The 18,024-nt window shown below is 41.6% G+C and overlaps 1 protein-coding gene across 3 annotated transcripts in view; it reads right to left on the bottom strand.

Moving 5' to 3' along the window:
* Window positions 1–18,024, bottom strand: part of LOC113437466 (discoidin, CUB and LCCL domain-containing protein 1-like) — a 35,518-nt gene that overhangs the window by 3,167 nt on the left and 14,327 nt on the right. For 2 of the 3 annotated variants that reach the window (XM_026702473.2, XM_087939750.1), the window contains 11 exons: window positions 17,091–17,142; window positions 16,209–16,281; window positions 14,802–14,935; window positions 12,484–12,521; window positions 9,812–10,006; window positions 8,540–8,661; window positions 6,169–6,334; window positions 5,940–6,032; window positions 4,135–4,225; window positions 3,758–3,798; window positions 316–438 (listed from right to left, as the gene is read on the bottom strand). In XM_026702473.2, coding sequence (XP_026558258.1) covers window positions 316–438; window positions 3,758–3,798; window positions 4,135–4,225; window positions 5,940–6,032; window positions 6,169–6,334; window positions 8,540–8,661; window positions 9,812–10,006; window positions 12,484–12,521; window positions 14,802–14,935; window positions 16,209–16,281; window positions 17,091–17,142 — 1,128 coding nt within the window. The remainder of the gene's footprint in view (window positions 1–315; window positions 439–3,757; window positions 3,799–4,134; window positions 4,226–5,939; window positions 6,033–6,168; window positions 6,335–8,539; window positions 8,662–9,811; window positions 10,007–12,483; window positions 12,522–14,801; window positions 14,936–16,208; window positions 16,282–17,090; window positions 17,143–18,024) is intronic. The other variant, XM_026702474.2, reaches the window with a different exon arrangement.

Here is an 18,024-nt window from a genome sequence, read left to right as displayed (position 1 = left end):
AAAGTCCCAGAAACCTACAAAGATCCATCCACTCATTCAACCATTTGTTCAGCTGACCCAGGACTGCTGTTGGTCCTGTTCATCATTAAACTTTCTTTCCAGTCAGCCTCCATGTTGTTTCCAGCATCTCTCTCCCAGCTTGGACCTGAACCAGATGGATTTTCCTTCCAACACTGGGCGCTGTAGTCCACAAGTTGGACACCCCTGGTATAGATCCTCCGGAAGATGTATGGATTTCACTATGATCCTACTACACTTTTTATTACTAAGGGCAAGAGAAAAGGATAGCTGATCTCTTAGGGGAAAGCAACTTACCTGGTGACTGAGCTCCAAGAAGATCTACCGGCGTTCCTGGCCCGGGAAAGGAGGCAATTTCAGAGGCAGATAATTGCAAGTTCCCCCTGGAACACACCTGGCTGGCTTCTGCTATCAAGCAACCTAAAATGGAATTGCAGGGTCACCTAGGGAAACCAGCAGAAGCTAGAAGCCAAGGGGCGCATTGCCATTGAAGTGTTTTGTTTTTTGTTTTTTTAAATTACATTTGGAGAAAAAGCAGACTGTTTGGAGAGAGAAATTTTTCTGTAAACCTCACACTGGTCTTCGACCACTATTAATCTCATCTGGCGTTTATAAATTCACCTGCCATATATGGATCTTTGTGTACCCAAAGCAGTGTTGTGTATGTTACACTTAGAGAGGAAGGTGGCGGCAGCCTGACAAAGCCTCCGTATTTTCAGAAATATCAAAGAAGGGAAAGAAAAGTAAGCTTGTCTTAAATCTGATTTAAGTCTTTTAGGACCTAGCTTCTCCTGCCACTGTTTGCAACAGGTGGCTAAAGCTTTGAGTTGGCTTGCCCCCCAGCAAGGCTGGATGATGAGCCCCAAAAAGGCATATATGGGAGAGGGAGCTAGCAAGAGCACTAGACTTATATACCATTTTCGAGTGCTTTACAGTTCTCTCTAAGAGGTTTATGGAGTCAGCCTATTGCCCCCAGCAATTAGGGTCCTCATTTTACCCAACTTGGAAGGATGGAAGGCTGAGCCAACCTTGACCCTGATGAGATTCAATCTGCCAAATTGCAGGCAGCTGGCAGCCAGCAGAAGTAGCCTGCAATGCTGCACTCTAACTACTGCGCCACCGCAGCCCAGATACCTGAGTGGTGGGAGCTGCAGCTGCCCCTGTAGTCATAAGTATCGGCAAACTACCAAGCACCCAAATTTTGATCATATGACCACAGGGGGTGTATGCAACCGCCGCAATTTACGGTTGTAAGTCCATTCATAATTTTGAATGGTCACTAAACAAATGGTCATATATCAAGAATACCTGTACCCTATAAGAACTCATAGCTGGCACTATGAATATATCTGCTGTGCAGATGAATAAATTTCAGTATAAAGGAGGAAAAAAAGAGGGAGAGTCAGAAACTGACTTCAAAAGAAGGAAATGCAATTAGAGGAGAGTTTACCAGAACATGGCCAATTTTCTAACCCTAGAACTTTGCCTCTTTCACTGGAGTTTTGGGAAGATTTAAAAAAAAAACCTAATAGGAGGGTTAAAACAGGCATGTCCAACTCATGGGCCATAGGATGCAAGCAGCCCTAGAAAGCTAGTAACATAAATCCATAGATTTATAGATAATAAAAAAATATTAAAAAAATAAAGGAAGTTTGATATTTGTACACATTAACCGTATTATATATTTTATATGCAGCCCAAGGCAGTTCATTTGTTTATTTAGATAATAAGATTTATTTATTTATTTAGATAACTCCAGAGTTCCTCTTCACGCAATGCAGCCCAAGCAAACCAAAAGGATGGACAAACCTGGGTTTAGAAACAATTTAACTCTGCAGCCAGAAAAAGTTTGAAAAGCTTTGAATTACAATTAATTACATCCAAACTGGATAGAAGTGACACCGCAAAACAAATGTTGCAAACTCCCTCCTTGTCTCCATGATTTGTAATTCCACCTTTTAGTGCTTTTGAGTATCAGTCCCTGTAGGGCAAATTAAAGGCTTTAAGAGAAAAATATTCTTGAGAGTTTATCCACTTGCACGATGCAAGTGACTCAAATGCAGCTGTTGCAAAAAAGCAAAATAAAACCAAGAGGCTGCAAAAAGAAAGAAAAATAAATGGGAAAGTTGGCATCGGCTAGAAGGAAGTTGTCCTTCTCTTATTGAGGACATGATGTGCTGCACTTTTGCAGGCCGTCCCAAAGTTGCACGTGGATGCAAGAAGAAAACAAAGCCCTCTTCTCTGTAAGTCAATAAAGAAGCTTAAACACACAATGATCATTCCAACCAATAAATCCTGAGACATTCATAAAAAGCCATGACTTCCTGTGCTGAAATGCAAAGGGCAATTTTGACCATCTGTGTTCAGAAAAGGCAAAAGACCAGTGGTGGGATGCAACTGGTTTAACAACCGGTTTGGTAAGCGTGTGCCTATTGTGCGGTTTGCGCACGCACACAGCGTTAAAAAAACCCACCCATTTTAAGCTTAAAAACTTACCTTCTACGTCAGCGCTGGTGAGTAAAACAGCTGAGGCACGGCAGTCTGCTTGTGCCGCACAAATCAGCTGAACTAAAAAAATGGAAATATGGGACAGGAAAGGGTAGGGGCAGGTGGGTGGGGCCAACTGCTCCCCAGAACTACTGGTTTGCTAGAACTGGTCCGAACCGGAAGCAGCACACCACTGCAAAAGACCCAACCCATGTGCAAAAAAGTCCTAGATAAGCAAATCAGGGGCTCTGCTTCAGTTTGGTTTTGTAGGTAGGATCTGCTCATTAACCCTTTCAAACAAGGTTAACTTCAGACCAACAATCAAGCAAGCAATGCCCCAATCAAACTGCCAAAGAGCCATCAGTAAACAGCCCAAGCAAAGAATGTCTAAGACCAACTCCACCCACACAGACAAGGGCAAGGCAAAGGCACCAGAATATAAACTGACAACAAACAGAACTCTTTACTGGCACTGATGATGTTACCTAATTGGGGTCATGAAACATCTGCAAGAAAACAAGGAAGCTCAGAGAGCATCACGGACCCCTCATTTTAACACTGAGCTACAAATATTTTCCTTAAAAAAAATTTTTTTAAATTAAATTTTACACTTTAAAAACAAACCGTATTTACAATTTTTGCAGTATGTGGTGGTCGGGTTCTAAAAGCAAAGAAATTTTGGCATAAAATAAGGATCTGGCTACAAGAAATAATTGGTTTAAAAATAGAACTTAAGCCTGAAATGTCCTTACTAGAGATAATTAGAGGTGATTACAAGAAAGACATTGAATATATAATAATACACATATTGACAACAGCTAGAATAATGTATGCCCCAAATTGGAAATTAGAGAGTGGTCCCACAGATGATACGATTATTTAAAAAAAATGGATTGTGCAGAAATGAATGAACTTACAATGGAACTGGAGGAGAAGGAAGAAAAAGAATAGTATAAGGTCTGGGAAAAATGGTATGTTTGGTTAGATAAAAGGAATAAAAGACAATGCAAAATTTAAGTGTAAATGATTTTGTGTGTATAATAATTTGTGGCATCGACTTTTCTGTATTCATCTACATGCATGCATGCATACATACATGTATGTATGTATGATGTATGCATATAAATGAATACAGAAAAATCAATGCCACAAATTACTGCAAAATTACAAATATTCTCCTTTATTAGTAACCCCCAACAGGACAAACCACCTACAATTGTATTTTAATGCTCTGCATCTTTCAGTACTTTACCTTTTGTAAAGCTGCCATCATTCTGGGCTGGTGCTTTCCTGCTAAAGAGAAGAAGGGATGAATAACAGTTGGATTGAAAAAAACGTATGGATTAGAGCGCCTCTCTGCCAGCGTTCCTCAACCTTGGCAATTTAAGATATGTGGACTTCAACTCGCAGAATTCCCCGGCCAGCCATGCTGGCTGGAGTTATTTGCAAAAATAATAAAAGGTGGGATATAAATAAATGAACGGGACTTGCTGGTTTTGAGCTTCACGTGATGTGCATGTAAAGTCATGGGTCTGCAGTCATGGGTCTCATGTTTTGAGACCCATGACCACAGCAGTGGGATCTCTGTTGGGGATGAGTTCAGAAAAGATCCAGGGAGGCCAAACTCACCTCTTCTTATAACAGAGAAAGACCAGCAGCAAGACAGTTGCGGCAATCAAGAGTGAACCTCCAACTAGGAGCATCGCCAGTAATGGAGGACCTGCAGAAAGAGGAATTACATCACCAAAATGGCTGCTTCTAGCCTACCCCTAGCAATATTCTAGGGTTTGTCAGATGCAAGAAATCAGGAATCAAGGTGTTTAAATGAATACAGGTTTATTCCAGGCCATCTCTCAACCAGAAACTGGATTTCAAATTGGTGGTAGATAAGAGTCAGGGGAATTCAAGATGGGCTGGACTTGGGTCTCTTGTGGGAGTGAAGGGATTCCAGACTGATGACATTTATTTATTTTCATTTTATTTATTTGATTTGTCAGTCGCTTACGAGATAATAGATATAAGAATAAACATGAGTTTATTTATACAGGAAGTGGGTACGAATAAATGGGGACAATAGGACAGGGATGGTAGGCACCATGGTTCACTTATGCACGCCCCTTATAGGCCTCTTAGGAATGGGGTGAGGTCAATAGTGGATAGTTTGAGGTGAAAGGAGTGGGGGGTTAGAGGATGTAACAACAGAGTCAGGTAGTGCATTCCAGGCACTGACCATCCTGTTGCTGAAGTTGTACTTTCTGCAATCAAGTTTGGAGCTGTTTATATTGAGTTTGTATCTGTTGTGTGCTCTTGTATTGTTGCGGTTGAAGCTGAAATAGTCATTGACTGGAAGGGCATTGTAGCAGATAATTTTGTATACTACGCTTAAGTCCAACCGTGGGCGGCGTAGTTCTAGGTTGTCCAAGCCCAAAATCTCAAGCCTGGTGGTGTAGGGTATTCTATTGCAGGCAGAGGAGTGTAGTACTCTTCTCGTGAAATACTTCTGGACTTGTTCAATTGTATTAACGTCCGATATACAGTGCGGATTCCAGACAGCTGAGCTGTATTCAAGTATTAGTCTAGCAAAAGTTTTGTATGCCCTAGTTAGCAATTCAGTAAGGAGGAGGAGATGTTTGACCGCTCCTTCAGGCTCAGCCTGATCATCTTTTACAGCAGGGGTGTCAAACTCCCAGCCTGCAGGCCGTATGTGTCATGCGCTGGCCACACCCATGCCCATGGGAAGGGGAAAAAAGTCCCGATACATCAGGTGACATCCCTGTTCTACAGGGTAGAACTAATTATGGAGCGTGGTTGCTTGCAGTTCAGAGCACACTACACCATGAAGCAGTATATACGGTAAGTCTAAGTGCTCTTGCTATTAGCCATCATATAAAGGCAAAGGATGATGCGACAGAATGATGGGAACCCACAGTTCATTGAATAAACCACAGGATGTTTCATGGCGCAACATTACACCTGGAAAAATGATTTGTTTTAATTGTTATGAATTGGACCCCATTTGCACCCTAAATCAGACATATCCAATCCACGGCCCCAGACAGCTAGTAACGTGGCCTCACAAGATTGCAAACAGTTAACATTATTGTGTGATATATATTTTATACGTGGCTCTTCATATATGTTCCTCTTCAATCAATGCAGCCCAGGTGAGCCAAAAGGTTGGAATCCATGCATCCAAATCATGGTTTACTTAACACCAGTTTACTGAATGATTCACATTTTGACTGATAAGCAAAACACCTTTCGTCGTAAACTATAGTTAGTTCTTCCGGACTGTGGTATCTTATAAATGTTGTTAAATAAATGGCTTGTTTTTCTTTTGCAAACAAACAGTTGTTAATTCTTTTCTACCCTACCCTTGCTTATCTGAAATGTTTGGCTAAACGTTTCTTGGCGTTATGAACAAGAAGTCTTACCTGTTTTCTCTGGATTCATCACTATTCCTGGTATTGTTGTGAAAAGGATTGGGGTGCTGGTCACACCAAGGAACACTTTTGGATTATTCTGGCCTGCAAAGAGAATAATTTCAGGCAAGTCTTCTACTGCGCCGCATCACAGGTATCGCCTGCTAATGCTACCAATCCCCTCAATTTCAGAATAAGGACAGGGAAGGTACAGCCCTCCAGGTATCGTTGAATGCTCTACCTTCGGCCTCAATGTATTTCTGGCGAATTTGGCATCCCAGCACCTCTACTTTCAGAGCGGCTCTTTGGTTCCAGCTCTGGGGTACAACGCGGAGGTAGCGGGCCAAGATGGGTGGGATAAAGGCGTTGGAGACTTCCTGGTAGTTGTCGCTGTTGCCTTCAAAGATCTGGGAAGGTTTCAGGGGAGGAAGGAAGAACAGAGAAAGCCTCACTATATATAACTGTTCAAATGAGGCATAGTGTCAACTCTTATTTCTCTGGTCTTTTTAGAGTTGCCAACAGAAAGAGAGGGGGGAGCAGTGCAGCACCTTGCAAAACCGAAAGTGCATTCCATAAATGTTTTCAAAGATAGTAACTAGGTGACTGAAGTTTCTGCACTGCAAAATTCTAACTGGAGAGCATGATTGATGACTCTTGGCTATGGATGTGTCCCATTGGAGAATATGAATTACGATACAATAAAATGAAAATTTCCTCAGGGAGTGGGGGAAAACCAGGATCAAGGATGACCATGAATGGTGTGCCTCAGAGTCAGCTACACCCAGGCAGTGTCGGACATGTTAACTCCGATAAATCCTTTTTAAGTTTTGGAAATTTGGCCTCGAGACTCACGATTTAATTAGGGGTAACTTCCAGAATCCTGATACATAGTCTAACATAGCCATCCTTGCTCTGGTGCTCCGGGTGTGTGAAACTACAATGCCATAAATTAAAGGCTTTACTTAGAGTGCTACAGAAACTGGATTTTTCAGCTTCAAAAGCATTTTCAGTTCTTCCTCTACAGTTGCCCTCCATTTGACCCCAAAATTGGGAGGACCAACCTTTTCCCTCTGACCTTGGATTTTTCTACTCTTAACATGAATGCAGCTAGTCCTTGACTTACAACAGTTCATTTAGTGACCATTTGAAGTTGTCAGCAGCACTGAAAAAAGTGACTGACTACTATTTTTCACACTTATGACTGTTGCAGCACCCACCCCAGGGTCACATGATCAAAATTCAGCCACAACTGATTCATATTGATGATGGTTGCCGTGTCCCGGGGTCACGTCATCGTATTTTGCAACCTCCAGACAAGCAAGGTCAATGGGCAAGCCAGATTCACTTAATAACTGTGTTACAGTATCAACATCTGCAGCGATTCATTTAACAACGGTGGCAAGAAAGGTTGTAAAATGGGGTGAAATTCACTCATCCCGCTTAGCAACATAAACGTTGGGCTCAGTTGTGGCTGTAAGTCAAGGACTACCTGTAGTACCACTACCTCAGAAACGTAGACTTTGATGTGCCAGCTTTAATTCCAGTTCAACTTCTCTTCCATTGCCCATGCTGTATATCAACCAAATGTGGGATTTTCCATTTTGTATTGGACTTCTATTCACTCCTCCGCAAGTGGTTTCCCCACTACGGTTTTGCACGACTTTGTCCTTTGTCCAGCTCTTGGAAATTCACTGAAGCCTTGTTTTAGCAGTCTCCCTTTTATCAAACGTTGAACACCATGGATATTTCCCTTCAAACTTTTTCTCAAAATCATGGACATAGCGGTTACATCCAAAATGGCCTGAATGAAGCCAAAATGATCAAAATTCTCATCCTTTTATTGGTGACTGTTTATGTCATTATTGTAATAACTCAAATGATGCCATTTGTGGCAATTTGTATCATTTCCATAAATGGCCATGATGACATACTTGAAAATGCAACAGGTATTTAGAAACAACAGGCAATCCCCTCCATTTAATTGGTTCATCAAACTGAGGTTCACAATATACATTTCTAGTCTCATGATCCGATTAGTGCTCAGCTTGGTACAATGTTCTTTATTCTTTATTGGCCATATGTGATAAGGAATTTGTCTCCAGTGCATAAGTTCTCAGTGTACATACAAGCAACAAGGCAATATAATCATAAGATACCAATAGAAGATGGTAATAGGAAAGATGAGAAGTGTAATAATAATACAGCCTACTACATGGTCTGTAGGAATTAGGTGTTCAGTAGAGTGACGGCACGAGGGAAAAACTGTCTTTGTGTCTAGTTGTTTTGGCATGCAATGCTCTTTGCAGCGCCATCCTGAGGGGGAGGAGTCGAAACAGTTTATGTCCAGGACGTGAAGGGTCTGTAGATATTTCCTCAGCCCTCTTTCTGACCCTGACAATATAAAGGTCCTCTATGAAAGGCTGCAGTCTTAACTATCTGTTGACGTTGGTACCTGCCCTGCTTGGTTGCTGTACCAAACCAGACAGTTATAGAAGTAAAAATGACAGACTCAATAATCTCACAAATGAAGGGGAATAATCTCAAAAACCAATAATGGTAATCAATATTTTCCATCCTTACTAAAAGCAGTTGCTCATTTTAATCCACCTCACCTTTTCCTCTTTGGTGCCGCCAGATTTGTAGGTCTTCCAGTTCTTGCCATCTCTGCTGAACTGAACCTGGTAGGATTTGACGTAGTAGTTGTATTTATGGGAAGACCCCTTGGTGACAATTCCTAGAATAGAGGGGGTTAAAATGTGTGTCTAACTACAGGCACAAGTCAAGCATGTTTATGATGGAACTAGATGCAATCGTCTAGCTATAGCAGGGGGCTCCAAACTTGGCAACTTTAAGACCTGTGAACTTCAACTCCCAGAATTCCCCAGCTAGTCATGCGGGCTGGGCAATTCTGGGAGTTGAAGTCCACAAGTCTTAAAGTTGCCAAGTTTGGAGACTCCTGAGCTACAGTATGACCTCTACCCAAGAAAGAGGAAGTAAAAATATAACAACAGACTCCCTGGCTGCCGTTCCTAATGTATTTCCTTTACATTTACTAAGCAGTAGAGAAGCCAGGGAGTTTGGAGATATCTGGAGAGACAAGACTGCAGTGAAAAACAGAGTATTTAATCACCTTGTTGTAATAGTACCAAAGCCAACCGCTCAGCCATATGAATTTCTCTAATATTTTTTCTTCTTTAGAAAAAAATAAAACAAAAAGCATTTTTTTTTCCTATTTAACTGAAGGACTGTGGTCAGAAGGAAAAAAAAACCCAGAAGAGATGTTCAGCATATTGGAAAACTTCAGGTTGGCTAGCTGGAATGTCCGATGCTGCCTTCTGGCTCCACCCAACCCCAATTGAGAGAGATGTTTGATAACCTTCCTTCTCCCATCTTGCATTCCACTCAGCCTCCAGTCCCTCGGTCTTACAATGCCTCCATTTTCTTCACCCAACAAGCTCTGTTATAGGGTGGCTCCACAAAGCCTCATGTAGCCTCAGGCATCTCAAACCCAAGGGTGGATTTGCCAGGGTATATGAGGCTCGTTCAGTCCCTCCATCTTTCATATGGAACAGGACTGGGTAGGCGGAAAGGGAGGAGGGCCGGGAAAAGCAAGGCAGAGAGAATGAAAGAGTGGAGGCCAAAAATGGACAAAAAAAAGGAAGAAGGGGTCAGATCTGACACTGAGTCCCAGAATATGATTTGATTTAAATCAAGAGTGCTCAACCTTGGCAACTTTAAGACTTTATGGACTTCAATTCCCAGAATTCCCAAGCCAGCCATGCTGGCTGAAGAATTCTGGGAGTTGAAGTCCACAAATCTTAAACCTGCCAAGGTTTAAACCTCCCTGTTTTATACAAAGGAAAAAGCTGGTGATACTTACTGACCTGTGATGTTCCTCTTTTTACCCAAATCTATTTCCAGCCACTCGTTTGCAGAGCTGTGATCTGCTGCCCATGAAGAACCAGCAGCAGCCAGTGCTGCTTGCTCAGCGGCCCAAGCGGGATGGTCTCCCAGAATATTCTGTTCATGCCAGCAGGAGGAAGCGCTGAAGCTGGCAACTTCCAAAGCTCCAGCACAGGCTGAGGAAACAAGGAAGCCGAGAAGTGAGGTTCTTCATTCAGCCTCACAGTTACCTTGCCAGTTAATCAGGGGTGGGATTCAAATTTCTTAACAACTGGTTCTGTGGGCGTGGCCTAATTTGTGGGCATGGCTTGCTGGCTGGGCGTGGCTAGGTGGTCATGTGACTGGCTGGGCATGGCTAGGTGGTCATGTGACTGGCAAACCAAATATAAGTGGGCCAGTTGCTTAGCAAGTGTTCTAATTTATGACTGACTTCCCCAGAGGTACTTGACCTGTTTTTGGTGTTTTGACAGCCATGCACACAAACACATGCACACACACACACGACCACGACCAGTTACAACATCCCACACAGTCTTGTGACTGAGGTTTTCTATGTTTTTTGACAGTTTCCAACAATTCCTTTTGGTTTTCGCTTAAAAATGCCCATTGGGGAAAAGGGACTTGTTTAACAACTACAATGTTCGTGTAATGACCATAGAGTTAATCATAGAATAGCAGGATTAGAAGGGACCTTGGAGGCCATCTAGTCCAACCCCGTTCCAGCAGGAGATCTTATATCATGATTTCTATTGTCCCCAAACTCTGTTTTTTCATGAAAAATACTTATTATTTAGTATTGCATTTTTACCTACTTTTTCTTTGAATGTTCAAGAAGATTTAAATAGGTGACAGGTTGGGCTGAGAGAGATTGGCTACAATTGCCCAGTGGTTTACATGGTTGAGCAAGGATTAAACCCAAGTCTCCCTGATCAAACCCCAATTTCCTAATCACTGTGGTTGCAATATGGAGGGGAAAAGTGAAAGTGGAGATGATTTATGTGAAACTTTTACCTCCTTTGTGTCCAAAATTCGTAGCTTCACAACTTTGAGTCATGGATCCCGAGTATGGGGACCACTCTAAGTAGTAGCAATGATGACAGGACAGAAACTAAAAAAGCATGAGGTTTTCATTCCATCCAGGCTCAAATGTAGTTCAATTTAAGCATCGTTATTAAGATCCAGCTGTGTACTTTATTGTTTCTTAAATAATGGATTTGACACATTTTAAAAGTCAAAGGGAGCCAGTTTGATGTAGTGGTTAAGGTGTTGACCTAGAAACTAGAGAGACCGTGAGTTCTAGTCCCATTTATGCATGAAAGCTGACTGGGTGGCTTTGGGCCAATCACCAGGAGACTGTGAGTTCTCATCCCACCTCAGGCATGAAAGTGCCATTGTGAGTTAGTTTACTTTATTGTCATTGCACCTCATACAACGAAATCAAACACCATCTTCAGTGCACATCATGACCATGAAAATAAACACAAACACACATCCTTCACACTCCACACATTGAATTGAAAACCCACAACACTGCACCAACACTGCACTATACAGTAGAATTCAACAGAGCTACTGCCCTGGGATAGAAGCTATTTTTCAGCCTATTTGTCCTTGGTTTTATTATCCTGTATAGTTCAAAAACAGGGTTCCAAGGATGAGATGGATCTTTGAGAATGTTTTGAACTTTCTTAAGGCAACAGGAGCTATAAAGCTCTTCCAAAGAGGGGAGAGGACAACCCATGATCTTCTGGGCAATGACTTTAACCCTCTGGAGCGCTGTCCTATCTGCCACTGTGCAATTGGCAAACCAAACAGAGGTGCAGTAAGTTAAGATACGGTGCAGCGGTAGAAAGTCACCAGCAGTTTTTCATTGAAATCAGCAACTGGGTTTCCTCGGAAAATGAAATAAGCAGAGGTCACTTCTACAATAGGAATAACTTTGAGCCAGTCCCTCTCTCTCAGCCCAACCTATCTCACAGGGCTGTTGGGGGAAAAAATAGAAGGAAGGAATATGATGAATAAAGGAAGGATAAAAGTCTAATAAATAATAATAAATAATGTATTTCAGGATATGCACCTCTGGCTTTGCTTTTTCCAACATGCAATATTGCAATCTGCTTTCCATAAGCTGACTTTTGTGCATCTGACCCTATCACTTGACTTTTGCAGGCTACTTTGGTCCTAATATTGACTCAAGGTGCTCTCCTGGATCTTTTAGCTATAAATCAGCCTTCCCTAATCAAGATTTCTCCAAAAATGTTGAATTATAACTCCCTGTCATGCTATCTGAGGAGACAAGAGTTTTAGTTCAAGACAGCTGAAATGTTCTAAATTGGGAAGGGACCCCAAATAGATTGGAATTAAGATCCTTTAAATATAGCTGATATTTTTTTTATCCAAGATTCAAAAGCTTTCTGCTCCATTGCCATCCATCATAGAGCACTCCTATTATAGAAATTCTCCCCGATTGCTTTTTTTTTTTTCTTCAAAGGAAACCCAAATTGCTGATCTCAACAGCACTTTGCTGTTTTAATAGCATCGGTTTATTGTAAATGATTATTTTGCAAATTTGATAGTTGGAAACAGGAGGAAACAGATGGTTTTTTTCCCCAAGGAAGGCATGAGAAGAAGTGGATGCCGTTGAAGGACTTACCTTTGTGAAAGATAAGGCGTTTTTCTGATAATGATCCCCTGTTCAAAGTGAAACATACATAAATGAATATAGAATAACAAGAGTTGGAAGCGACCTTGCAAGTCTTCCAGTTTAACCCTCTGCTGAGCAGGGGATTCTATATTAGAGGTGTCTAACCTTGGCAACTTTAAGGCTTGTGGACTTCAACTTCCAGAATTCCCCAAGCTTTTTGTGTCCCTAGTAGAAACCGTTAGAGAAGAGTCTATAGAGCAGGGGTCCCCAAACTTGGCAACTTTAAGACTTGTGGACTTCATAGCTGGCTGGAGAATTCTGGGAGTTGAAGTCCACAAGTCTTAATCTTGCCAAATTTGGAGACCTCTGCTGCAAAGATTCTCAGTCATCCAGGTCATGGTTGTCCCAAAGATGTTTTTTCAGGAGGCAACTGGACTTTCTTGGGTTTTTTTTTTCTTTGAAGATGTTCTGCTTCTTATCCAAGAAGCTTCTTCAGCTCTGACAGGATAGTGGGGGAATGGAAAGATTTATATTCTTTGCAGACAGCTGATCATTTGCATCTTTGCTTCAAGGACTCTCTAAAGGGATGCAAATGAGCAGCTGTCTGCAAGGAATATAAATCTTTCCATTCCCCACTATCCTGTCAGAGCTGAAGAAGCTTCTTGGATGAGAAGCGAAACACCTTCAAAGAAAAAACAAAGTCCAGTTGCCTCCTGAAAAAAGCTCCTTTGGGACATTAGAGAAGAGGCTAGGCAGATGTTGGCACAGCATGAAAATTGGTTATGCTGCCCACTAGGATTTTAGTTTTACTTCTTGATTTTGTGAAAATTAACTACATTTTGTAAGGGCAAGCACTGTAATGAACAATCTCAGAGGATCGTGTCTTTCTACAATTTGCCAATTAGTATCTTTAGATCTTGCTTACTTTACAAAAAATGATAAATACGTTATGCATTAACATTGGTAGTATTGATTTTTTCCCATAATATAGCAATAGTACTTAGGATATTATAGGATTTTCATTTTTATGAAAAACGACAGAATAGGTAGCAAAATAAGGATTATTTTAATTTATCTGAGACCAATCTGCAAATTATCAACGGATCAACTAAAGCAGGTGTGTCAAACTCAAGGCCCGTGGGCTGGATCCAGCCCGCAGGGTGCTTAGATCTGGCCCACGGAGGCGCCCTGGAAACAGCAAAGAACCGGCCAGCGAAAATGGAGCTCGGGGGTGACCATGTACAGCCCCTCTGAGCTCTGTTATGGCCTCCTGCAGCCCTCTGCCAGTGAAAATGGAGCTAGCTGGCCATGCCCACTCTGGCCACGCCCACTCTGGCCACGCTCCAGGGGTGGGGTTCAATTTTTTAAACGACTGGTTCTGTGGGCGTGGCTTAGGTAGTGGGCGTGGCTTGGTGGTCATGTGATTGGGTGGACATGGCTTGGTGGTCATGTGACTGGGTGGGTGTGGCCAACTCAATATCACTCACATTGAGGCACGCATCTCCTAGCCTGGACTCTCGTGACTGTGGGGATGCTGCAACAGTCGTAAGTGTGAAAAATGGTCGTAAGTCACTTTTTTCAGTGCCATTATAACTTTGAATGGTCACTCCACACAAGCAAAGTACCAGCAAAGGAGGGGGAAAAAACTCCAGAGAAGTTCCTGAGACAGGAAGTCTAGTCCTGCCAAGAATGTAATAAGGGTTAACGGAGAGGCAGTTTCTGTAAGCAACACCAGAATGTTTCCTTCCTGCCTTCCTTACAGGATTAGGCCAGTAATTTCTTCTCTGAACTGCTTAGAATGTTAACAACCGGTTCTAGCGAATAGGTGCGAACCTGTAGAATCCCACCACTGCCACGCCCCCCAGGCCTCAAAAAGTCAAACACAACCCTGATATGGCCCTCAATTAAATCGAGTTTGACACCCCTGATCTAAAGGAACCAATTGTTTCATGGTTGTTGTAGGCCAGTGGTGGCTAACCTTTTTGGACACCTGTGCCAATAATTGTGCGGGCACTTGCCTGCTCGTGCTCGCATGCCATCACCCAGAAGGCAATGCACACATACACCCAGGCCTCCTGCACATGCGTGCGTGACTTGCACGACCCACGTGCTTCTGTACATGCTTGAGTGTCCTGTGTGCCACCACGCCCCCGCTCATTGGCACCATATGCCCAACAATCAGCTGTCGGCGGCGCATGCGCAGTAGGCCTTTTCTGGGTGAGTGCTTGTGTGCCGGCAGTAATGGCTCTTCATGCCACTTCCAGCATGTGTGCCATAGGTTTTCCACCACGGTTGTAGGCTATTTTACAATTCCACTGGATGCTCACCTTTTTGAATGAAGTCCGTTTGCAACACTGGATTTGTAAAGAGTGACTCCTTTTTCTTGCGATATTACGATTGGTCCACCCAGCTCGTCCAAGATCACACCAGCGTGGACAGCTGCTTTGCAAAGAACAGATGTCTGGAAGGGCAATAAATAAAAGGGGACGATTGTAACAAATCTCCAGGCAACAGAAATCAAGTGGAAAGAGTGCCATGAGAACAATTCTGCTCTTCATTACAGTTTCTTAGGCTCAGTTCATTCACATTTGTGAAAGAGCTGAAGGGTTGATCGGAGCGATCAATTCAGCCTATGGAATGGATTGGCCAGATTCCAAACTGCCACCCAAGAGAAATGTAAACATAAAAATAATGATACTAACCATTAAACAGGTTTTGTGTGGCATTATGATATATTTTGTTGCTGTTTAAAATGCTCTGAGGTTTGTTTGTTTGTTTTTTGGGCTATAATTCATTGCAGATTTTGGTTGGCATTTTCCCCCCGGCCTTGGAGTCATGATGCTTTGCTATTCTTTGCTTAAAAGGTGGGCCATAAAAATATTTATTCTTAATTAGAGATATAATTAGGCTGCCTTTAAGGACTCTAATCTCACACAGTGGCTTCCAATGTATCAAAATAGCATTAACCAAAAATAGCATTAACCATATTCAAACAGCTTAAACTAGAATAAAGCATCTTTAAAAGGTGTCTAATGTCAAATAAATATAATCATACGCAATTGAAATAAATTTTGAAACAGCAGTAGCTGATAATTGTGGTAAGAGAAATTTACCTAAAATGAATAGTATTTACAGCTGAAGACCTGGATTTATGAGATATGCAAGTTTTTCTTGAGTTAGGATTCCACAAATATAGACCTCACTGAAACAATACTATTCTTGATTAGATCTTCTGCAGTTGTTTGTTGACCATATATATTCAGGGGTCTTCAAACTTGACAGCTTTAAGACTTGTGGACTTCAACTCCCAGAATTCCTCCTCCAGTCATGTTAGCTCAGGAATTCTGGGAGTGGAAGTCCACAAGTCTTAAACTTGCCAAGTTTGAAGACCCTTGCATAAACTACTACACTTTGTGGATGGGACTCTATTTTCTCTCTCCTTCCCAATTTGAAATCCATGTCATTAAACTGAAGCATATAGGGGTATGTTGGTCAAGGTTAACAAAGACCAAGGGCAACAAAATCAGGACCACGGTCAGTGCACCATGCGGCTGCCCACAAAGAAAGTTGAGCTTGGTTGCCTCAAGCAAAGTTTCTCTTAAAATGGAAAGAGGAATGATCATTCAATCAGATCGCCTTTGGAAGTTCCATGTCCTCAAAAAAATAACCCCCTGAAGCCACCACTTTCTGAACAAGAGTACATTTGAAGGCATAATCCACAATGTACAACTCACATCTCTGTATCCTTGGTTCACATTTCCCCAGATGTCACCTGCCACGCCCTTGCAGCCTGCGGGACAATAAACCCTACATAAAAATAATAGAAAAGAGCATGATCTGTGTGAGAGAGAGAGGCAGAGAAAGACAGATGCAAGACTGTTCAAATAGTTTAGAAGGTATTTTTTTATGTTTCGGGGGGTCCTCTTTATCACATTATAACTCCACAAACTGCATAAAAACACACAAGGATCCAATTGCTCCCAAAAGCAGACATATTCCGGTTTTTACTTTAGGGTAGCAGCAAGATCTAAGGCAATGTTTCTCAATTTTGACAACTTTTAAGATGTGTGGACTGCTACTCCCAAAATTCCCCACACAGTCTGCTGAGGAAGTTGACAGGGTTGAGAAATGCCAGGGAAATCTGGAAATTGAAGTCCATATATCTTAAAATCACCAAGTCTTAAAAAACACTGATCTCAGGAAAATATAGCAGGACAAACTGCATCTGCTTGCTTTTTTTGAGAGCAGCCAAAGTTGGCAGGACATCATACTGATTTTTTTTAAACAAAAGCAGAGAATTTAAGGATAATAGCTAGATTTTGCTGATGGAAATAATGTTTAAATTCTTTTCTTAACAGAAATAAGCTCTGCATATCCCTGACCTGTTGAAAATTGCTTCCAAAACTACCATTTTTGAAACAATTAGAAAACTAAAACTAGGGTTAGTAGAAAATTACCCCAGGTTTAAATTCCCTTCCCCTATTGCAACTGCACATAGTTGTGCTTTATAAGCACATTTGGTGTCAGCACACACTGACATTTGGTTTTCTTCTACTGCAGAAGAGATCTTCCTTTATTTAGAAGCAACCAGGACAGTTTTTATCAGAAATTCTTACCTGATTTGTTCTGTGTTATAATGGATGCCTTTTTGCAAGCATGAAATCAAATCTGGAAGAGAGAATGGGAGAACACAGCAGTTTAGAAGGTGGATGTTATCATGGGGATTGCAGAGCCTCCATTTCAACATCTGTATTTATATTAATTAATAAATAAATTTAGGAACAAGGCAAGAAGAAATCTGTCATAAAAGTTCAGTTGATGGAAACAAAGCCAATAGTATTGATTTTTATGTTGGAGAAATAAGGTAGATGGATTTTCAATTTGTTTTTTGTCATTAAGGGAAAATTTCTATGCAGCCTGTTGACATTGGAGATGACCAGGCTGGGCCTGAGGGTGGGGTCAAATGCAGCATCAGTTTAGAATCTCTATACCCCATAAGAGACCTAAATCCAGCCCCACTTAAAGTCTGTAGATTCTTATCTGACACCAATTTGCCTTGACCATTAGTTCAAATTCTTGTGTATATGTAGCATGAAATAAACTTATAGTATATGTGAGCTCTATACTGGTTCCTGACTTTTTGCACCTGTCAGATTGGCTCATGAATTAATCTGCAATGGGATAAAGTCTCCATCCCAGTTTTCTGAGGTGCTGAAATGGGTAAAGTCATTTTGCAGCAAAAGGATTGAGGCAACTCTTGTTCAACTGACAGTACAAGCTTACTGCAGGAGTTTTTTACATGCAGAGAATGACTTTGTGACTTTGTTTATATAATCATGAGGCGTTTGTTGAATTTTCTATAAACATTGCACAACGCTTCCCCTTCTGGCTACAAAGACAGTTGCTGAATTCTCAGGAATGGAGTGTTTCTACATTTTTGCCTGTTTAGAAGAAACAGGCAGGGAAAATATTAATACTGAAAATAAGAAGACACCATAAATATTGTTTAAAAACTAAGTGTGTAGTGTACTTTGGACGTCGTCCTATGTC

Source organism: Pseudonaja textilis, chromosome 10 (genome assembly GCF_049901715.1).
Source record: "Pseudonaja textilis isolate UNSWEBS1 chromosome 10, rPseTex1.2, whole genome shotgun sequence".
In the NCBI taxonomy this organism is placed as follows: Eukaryota; Metazoa; Chordata; class Lepidosauria; order Squamata; family Elapidae; genus Pseudonaja; species Pseudonaja textilis.
Note: the sequence above shows the minus strand (reverse complement) of the source record. Positions and strands in the feature narration are given on the sequence as shown.